Source organism: Zingiber officinale, chromosome 1A (assembly GCF_018446385.1).
Source record: "Zingiber officinale cultivar Zhangliang chromosome 1A, Zo_v1.1, whole genome shotgun sequence".
NCBI lineage: Eukaryota > Viridiplantae > Streptophyta > Magnoliopsida > Zingiberales > Zingiberaceae > Zingiber > Zingiber officinale.
Window position 1 is genome coordinate 10,098,872 of NC_055987.1, and position 8,246 is coordinate 10,107,117.

General features: G+C 40.5%; 2 protein-coding genes across 2 annotated transcripts; both read right to left on the reverse strand.

The window, feature by feature from the left end:
* Positions 1 to 694: 694 nt before the first annotated feature.
* Positions 695 to 1,994, reverse strand: LOC122017917 (transcription repressor OFP2-like). Its single transcript, XM_042575640.1, has one exon. The coding sequence runs from the start codon at positions 1,815 to 1,817 to the stop codon at positions 741 to 743; it is 1,077 nt and encodes a 358-aa protein (XP_042431574.1). The 5' UTR covers positions 1,818 to 1,994; the 3' UTR covers positions 695 to 740.
* A 4,354-nt stretch (positions 1,995 to 6,348) lies between these two features.
* On the reverse strand, positions 6,349 to 8,246 carry LOC122017909 (protein GRAVITROPIC IN THE LIGHT 1-like). The gene has a single exon (XM_042575628.1). It carries the CDS (start codon positions 7,762 to 7,764, stop codon positions 6,526 to 6,528), a length of 1,239 nt encoding a protein of 412 aa, XP_042431562.1. The 5' UTR covers positions 7,765 to 8,246; the 3' UTR covers positions 6,349 to 6,525.

The window sequence follows — 8,246 nt, forward strand, 5'->3', positions numbered from 1 at the left end:
CATGGATAGCGGGCATCTCGACACTAGTTGGAGACCTACCACGCGAGCCTTGGGCGTCCAGTCAGTTTTGGACGGGATCAGCAGACAGAGAGTGACGATATCCTTCTTGGAGCGTGCGGCATGGTTGGCCGGAGGATCGTCTGCGGAAGGTTCCACTATCACGTCGATAATTCGTTAAGGTATGGGGTCAGAGACACTTTCCTGACATGTCTTTTCAGGGAATTTTTGAGAAGCGTGCACGTCTTGAGAAACGTGCACGCGCGCTCCCGAAGTCCTATATAAAGAGATCCAATTTTCATCGGAGGTATGGGAGATTACTGTTATTCTGCTTCTTTGGCTCCGTTTCCTTACTCCGCTTTCCCATTGGCGGTGAACGTCAGAGGGTCAACATCATAGAACCCCTTCCTAACTCGATACTAATATTATTATGCTTATAAATTTATTTAGTTTGGAGTTCACGCGTGATCTACACGAGCGCTACATCCCAACATCTATCACTTCGATTTCCGGACAGGTCAATGCACAAAGCTATTATTCATCGCAACAGCTAGATTTGTCAACACTTCTTTTCACTTGTCCTTTTTCTAGACATTTATATTTCTCAGTCTCAAGGTTCTACGGACTGCACGCAGTAATTAATTTGTGGGGTGAGAATTAAAAATTAACTTGTTCATTCGTTGATATTCATAGTTCAGAGATTATAAATAAATATGAAATAAAGATGGCGGTAGAGATTAAATTTACAGTTTGATGTTAGTGAGATCGAACCAAATCTGCTGGAACACGTCGACGATGGTATCGTGGTACTCGTCGGAATTGAGGGAGAGGTAGCAAGCGAGCAGCTCCTCCAGGTCCTTGGACGCGCGGATGTTGTTCTCCACGATCATCTCCATCATCGAGTCCCGGAAGTCCCTCTGCGGATCCGACGACGACTTCACCACCAAGTAGCTCGCCGGAAACGGCAAGCCCTTCTTCTGCTGCATCGTGGCCGCCGTCCGCCTGTTGCTTGCCTTCTTGCTCGATAGCCGCGGGGAGTTGGCTCGCATTCGGAGGCGGCGGAGGCTGGCGGGAGAGACCTTCGCTAGGCTCTGGCTCTTGCTCTTGCTCTGCTCCTTAACCAAGATTGAATTTTGATCAGTCCTTGAGTTGCTTCCCATGCTTTTGTCGTCGTATTTGGCTTCTTCGCGCGAGGGCTTCGTTAAAATCGGCGGGAGTTTGAGCTCGGAGATGGACTCGAGCTCAAACTCATCCAGCTTCGAGTTCTTGCTCGAGTCCATGTCAGTGGCAGAGGAGATAAACCAACAACTTGCAGAATGCAACCGTGATTCCACGTCGTCGGACTCGAAATCGAACTCGAGTTCCTCCCCGTTCACGTAGAGGTCACGTCGAACCGTCAGCGTCTCCGACGGCGATGGCACCGGAGTCAGCAATTCTTCCGACTTCAACGCTCTCGAGCGGCAGCCGGCGGAAACAGAGGAGGCCACCAGCATGGGCTTCACAGGCGGAGTTCGCAGGTGCTTCTTCCTGCTCCGCTTCTTGGAATTCCGATGAGGCTCGCAAGGGAATTGCGTGTCCAAGGCCTTGGAGTGGGTAGGGGAGAAGGAGAACCTCTCCGCCTCTGTTCTGCAAGAGAAGTAGCAAGAGGCTCTTTTAGGAAGCACTTTGCTCGCCGGTGGACGAACGGTCTTCGGCGAGGCCGCCGCCGCCTTCGACGGCTGACTTCCGTCGCTTTTCCTCGCTCTGCGGCTCATGCCCTTGAGCTTGTAGAACCAAGTGTTCGGCATAATGTCCGAAAGTCGAAACCTATGGTTTCCCATTACAGAGTAGCCAAATTTGACCCAAACCAAGAAGTTGCAGATGATTCAGAGCTCGGTGCCTAAATTTTGCACCAGATCTAGCTAGTGAACTTGATTTGGAGCGGAGGTGGTGAGAGATAAATAGGAAGGAGAGGAGGAGGTGGAGGAGGAGGAATAAAGAAAGTGACTCACGGTCTGTCTCTGCCCAATTGAACGCTGGGTCCATGCAGATAATATTCAAGCACTAGGTAGGTTGATGCCTCGGGTCCATATTGCAGACGAGACAAAAAGTTTTCACCAATTTTTTATTATTATTGAAGTATCAAAATACACAATCACGGATTGATGCAATTCTTTCTTCTTTGTTGTTCGAGCAAATACACGGAGGACATTGGGAACAATCACCGAAATATTGTATTGTTGTTTTAAAACCGCTGTCGAGTAGCACAATTGTTGCTCTGGCTAGCTACCTCAAGTTCAGGGAGATTCCCTTCGCTTCCTTGAGAACATTATCATATCATGGAACCGAAGCAATTCTTTATGATCTATCTCGCAATCGGATCGTTCGCTATGAAATACTCGTGCCATTTTTGTTTCTTGCGCAGAAGTAGTACTTAGACTGGAGCAATTCCCGGCCATCTTTAATTCGTGTTAAGTACCCATCGCACATGGTTTTTAGTTTAGCTGTCTGCTTCGTGTTTCTTCATTTCGGGGCAACCTCTTGCAGTCTATTTCTGTTTTTTTTACTCGAAGTGTTACAGAGATCATCACGCAATTCAAAGCCAGAGCACGACGTGGATTAACTCCGGACTGCTAAGGTATTAGGATATTAGATGTAGGTCAAAAGCCGCATGCAGCTTGCACCGAGAGGTTGTGGGTTGCATGGTTGATAAAAGAGTGAGAATTCGATTAATTCGGTTTATAAATTAATTAAATTAATTAAAATTTAATTTAGTATTGATTAATTAAATTAAATTAAAATTTTATTAAAATTGAATTAATCGAATTAATTATTTCAGTTAATACCGAATTAATTAAATTAATTTAAAATAATAAAAAAATTATATAAAATTAATATTAAATTAACCGAATTAATTAAATTAATCAAATATTCATTCCGGAGGATGAAACTGGCCCTCTCCTCTCCTCTCACTCTCCTCTCAAGGAGAGTCGTTTCGTGAAGGTAGGTGTCTTGTCGTTGGATTGTGCGGAGATTTGGCGAAGCTGCGATTTCTTGTCAGGCTGCTGTTCGTGATTTGGTCGTCCACCTAAAAGATGGCACAGCTGCAGTTGTTTTGTCTCCGCACTTTGACGAGATGATGGAGGCCATGTTTTCATCCATGGAAATGCTGAGGCTAGTTTCAGTAAAGATCGAGTTCAATTGACAAGTAGGACTGTCCTATACGATACACGAGGTGCGTAACAATCCCCGTTACAGTCCTCAGAGGCAGTTAATGAAAAGGATTCCAGCTCAGACACATAATTAAATAATTATAATTGCAAATTGTAGGATTTAATGAAAAAAAAATGCAATACTTTTCGTAGCCCTTTTCGTAGGATTACAGTCGTGCTGTTGTTATTGTATTGCCATGAGAATCCCGATGTTCTTAAAATTATGGACTTATTCAAGAAATAATAAATTTATAAGGACAATAATAAAAGGGCGCCTTGTTTTTTATGGGCTTTCTAAATTATTCGAGCACAATTCAACTGAATATATTATTCCACATTATTAATTTGTATTATCCGTATTAAATTCTGAAGTGATGAATCAATTATACGAACAGAATAAATATATATTATAGTAGCGTGTAACTATGAAATTATAACTATTTCGTATATTTAACATATTCAAAAATATATACTTAACATGTTAAAAAATATTCATGTTATAATAACTAAAGGTTCATATATGCTATAACGTGGATATTCAATAATATTTATGATGATAGTCTAATTTATTCTGAGTAATATAATGAGGTTCTTTCGGGTAATATAGTTAGGTGTCGCCCCATAAACTGAATGAATAATGTCGGACAATATAACCAAAGTTTCGCAGACCAATAGTGGAGTTTTGTCCAGTGACATTATCAAATGTCTACCAAGTAATATCATCAAAGCTTTATAAAAAAAATGATTAACCAGGTTGGGTAACGTTGAGTCTGGGATGACTGACCCAACCTCATCATCAAAGTCTCATAAAACAATATTATGGAGATATCCACAAAGCAATAATATTGAAGGTCCAACATGCAATAATATTAAATTATGCAAAGTAACATTATTAAGGTATACTTAGCAATAATACTAAATTTCGTATAATAACATCATCGAAATCCACTAAGCAATAATACTAAGCTCCGTAGAATAGTATCATCGAGATCCATCGAGGAATAACACTAAAGTCTACTAAGCAACATCATTGAGTTATGCAGAGCAATCCAAGCAAAGTTTTGCAAAGCAATATTATTAAGTTCTTTGAACATTGAGGATTTCTTCACTTAATAAAACAAATCATTTCCCATATATCAAGTGTGATGAAGCTTCTTATTAAAATATGGCAATGGAGAATGTCAGAGGTGGTTCTCTTATTTTTTTTTTTCACAGTATGTGGCAATCAATAAATTGAGAGATGAGTAATGAGTGTCAGAAGTGGTTCCCTTAAGGTTTTTTTCGCCCCACGTGGCCAAAGGTAGAGCCAAGCTTCCGTTTACCCGGGCTATAGCCTAGGGGGCCTGGATGAGTACAACATGAAAAAACTATTGATTAACACGACTAAACAAAAAAAAAATGTGTGAGAGAGAAAGTTAGCACGGGGAATTTGAGAATAGCCTGAGAGCAGTAAATTTTTTGATTCCGTCATTGCACGTGCCAATCAAGGATTGGAAGAATAATAATGGATTATTAGAAACTTTGTCTTTACTAACTAAAGCGAGAAGAAGTGGAAAGAAGCGGAACCAGGTGACATAGAGATTCCCTTTTAACAACTATGTAAGCACCACGGATGGTAGGTTGTATGTATGTTGGTCTTTTATTCTTGCAAGCGAAGGCATATCTTCTCCACCAAACTTCTATCCTTTTCTTCTTCTTTACTTCATCCTTTTTCCTTCTTCTTGGCGGTTGACTTAATCATCAAGGGGTCGTGCCACCAAATCGGTCCAAGTTTTAATCAGTGTTACATCTTAGGGTACCAGATCTCACGAGTGGAAAGAACGATCCAAGCTTTTCGGAGAGGAGTTCGAGCGAGCCAACAATTTACATGGTAACAACTACAATATTGTAGTTATTATAACGTGAACTTGCCCTGTTATATAATTGACTGATCGATTCAAGATTTAATACATATGATATGAGATAATAATGTTAAATAATAAACATAAAGAAATCTAAGTCATTTTATAAGAAGAGTTTTTGTATGGATTGTGCTTTTGAACAATTTATAATACAATGTTAAATTTAATAGCATCATTAACATACATGCGCCATGCATGCCTATGCGTTTATAGATAAATATAGAGCATGGCTATGCGTATATAAGATAAATATAGGGCAATTGAATTTATAGTTGTGGTAATGCATACTTGTTTAAAAATATTTAGGTTGTAATACTTCCGGTTTTGCATATGCTATAATATATATTTAACTTATTTACCTAGCATTTATACATATTTAATTGCTATGAAGTCCTATCGGGATGATCTAATGACTAACATATAAGGTATTGTCATCATAAGATCTGATATTCAAATTTCGACATAGCCGAAATAAATATCTCCCTTATGTACTAGTCACTACTCCAAAAACTAATAACTATTTATCTCCTTCATATTAATCATAAAATTAATTGACGGAAGAGCTGGAATCAATGTGTCACTATATTTAATTGCTATGAAATCCTAAATTATACCACTAAGACTCTAACTGCTACCATTTAAACTTATCTTGTTAATAATATTTTCATTATAATAGTTATAAAATTATAACTACTATACTGCACACTTATCCTATCAATATACTTGACCGATCAATTCAAAATTTAATGCGAATGATAGAAGATAATATTATAAACAGTAAAGGGCATTTATGTAATTTTATAATAAGAGCCAATGGAGCAGAATGTACTTTTGATTAACAAAGAAAAAAAGGAGCACACATATTTGAAGGAAAAACACTCTTTTCATTTTTACCCAATTTATAATACAATGTTAAATTTAATCATATCATTTTGATTTTTACCCAATTTATAACACTGTTAAATTTAATCATATCATTAAAATACATGAGCGATGCATGCCTGACTATGAATGTGTATATAGATATACATTGGGCAATCGAATTAAGTAGAATAGGAATAAGGATCCTTCGGAGAATAAATAAAACTTGATGCTTTGTTATGAAAGTTCAGAATATCTAGAAAATTATGATTAAGGAATAAACAATTTTGCAAAAATTGATGGTACACTTTAATTTATAAACAAACATAGAGATCATGTGGAAAGAAAGTTGGTATAATGTCAGTATCCGTTTTAGGTTAACTAATTTGCAAGATTACTAACCACAAAATGCTACTTGTTAGTTGTTAAAGTAGATTATGTACAAATTGGATACTGTTACACCTGTGTGCTCCTGGCAGATCAAAGTTTACAGTTCATAGGAAACTTTGTGGCATACTTTCATAGTTATTCAAATTGCAAACGAAGTATTATTACCTCCTTAATTTTACTACTGATCAAGTCTGGAATTGTTCATGGAGGACTTTCATCCTGTAGGAATAGACCCTGCAGGGAACAATGGTGCTCGCCATCCTGAAGCCCGGAGTCACTGTGAACCCGACAACATGCTTCATCCCTCTGTTGGAAACAAGGCCACCCACCACGTCTTCCATGTACTCCCTCGTGAATTCCTGCCCATTCTTGGCATAAAACATCTCGGCCTTTGGAACGAAGGAGTTGGCCATCACCTGAAGCGCCCAAGCCCATCTAGACATCGCAACAAATGCCTGGTAAAATGGAGTTCTCGGATGCCGGCCACTCAGTACAAACGACCTCTGATCGAGATTGCCGAAGAATGAATCCTCCATCTTGGATGGCACAGCTAATGCATATTTAGAACGGCAAAATCTTCCAAACTGAGAATCCGGATCTGCTATTAGATAATCGAAAGGATCTTGAGAATTCATCACGCCGTCTAATTGATCCAGTGAGAATCTTTCATCCTCTAGAGGAGCAGGATCGAGCATTACTTGAGACAGATATGCCTCGAACGCATACTTCTTGTGTGACCTTTCGGCAAAGGCGACGGAGCTGTAGAGTGACCTCGCAGCAAGATCGAGATCCCACCCAGAAGCTTTCATCAAGCTAATGAGTGGCTTGGCAAACTCATGGATAGATTTTGCTGCGAGATTGAAGACGTTCAAGAACAGAGCCGGTGACATTTCCTGATTCAGATGAAAAATCTTTTTCGGCAAGAGCTTCTGCTTAACTGCCTTTTCCAGCGCTGCATTTTCTGCATCGAGCTTTTCGTTTTCACACCTCAATCGGCGCATTTCCAAGTCTTTGATGCGCAATTTTGATCGAAGCTGTGCCAGTAGATCCTCGTGTCGGTGAATCTCCAACGACAGAGAAGACCGAGACCTGTAAGTTTCCTCGAGATCAGATAGTGCCTGGAGCACAGAGACCACGACTTCATCAGCAAGTTTTATCTTCTTCGGTGTGTAAGGGAGGTGTGCTTGCTGTAGTTGCACGTACGCATACTTAAGAGCAGTAATGGCGTCAAATAGCTTGTGCGTCATCTGAGGCTTGTTATCGTCGGAGCCATCGACAGCTTCGTTACTTGAGGAGTGGTTGTTAGGGTTCCGGAACTCCTTGGCGGACGCTGACACGGCCACTGACCTCCTCTTGCACAGCCTGGAGAACGGAAAGATGGACATGGAGGAATTCATGCTTGTTCTCGGTGGTTCAGGATCCATGGTTTGTCGATCGGAACTTTTGCTCGACGCTCAGAGGCATCAAAGATCAATCTGATGATTCGCACTCCAAAAACCAAATCAAAACCAATCCTTTACGACTCTAGACTTCAAACTACAAAGTAAGGATCACAACTCGAAACTGAACAAAATAAATTAAGATTCTCTTAAGAAAGGAGCAGAGATCAAAAGATTCGGCAGACGTACAAAATGGAGAAAGGGCTTCGTTCTAGCAAAGGCGGTCGAGCGCCTCCCCTCTCGCACACGAGCAGAGCAGGAGCACAAGACGATTCGCCACTCGCTAGGCGCAAGACGAAGAGAGAAAACAGGGCTTAGGGTTTCGGTCGATCGGGAGAGTGGCAGAGACGTGGGGACAAAAAACAAAAAACAAAAAAAAGAGTAGATTGCGAGTCGGTCTGCTTGGTCGTGGCTCGTTGCAGCGCCATGGCTTTTCCCGAGGACATGGACAGAGCAGCGCTGGTACC

Coding starts and splice junctions, on each gene's coding strand:
- LOC122017909 (XM_042575628.1), bottom strand. CDS start 7,764: ATGGATCCTGAACCACCGAGAACAAGCATGAATTCCTCCATGTCCATC.
- LOC122017917 (XM_042575640.1), bottom strand. CDS start 1,817: ATGGGAAACCATAGGTTTCGACTTTCGGACATTATGCCGAACACTTGG.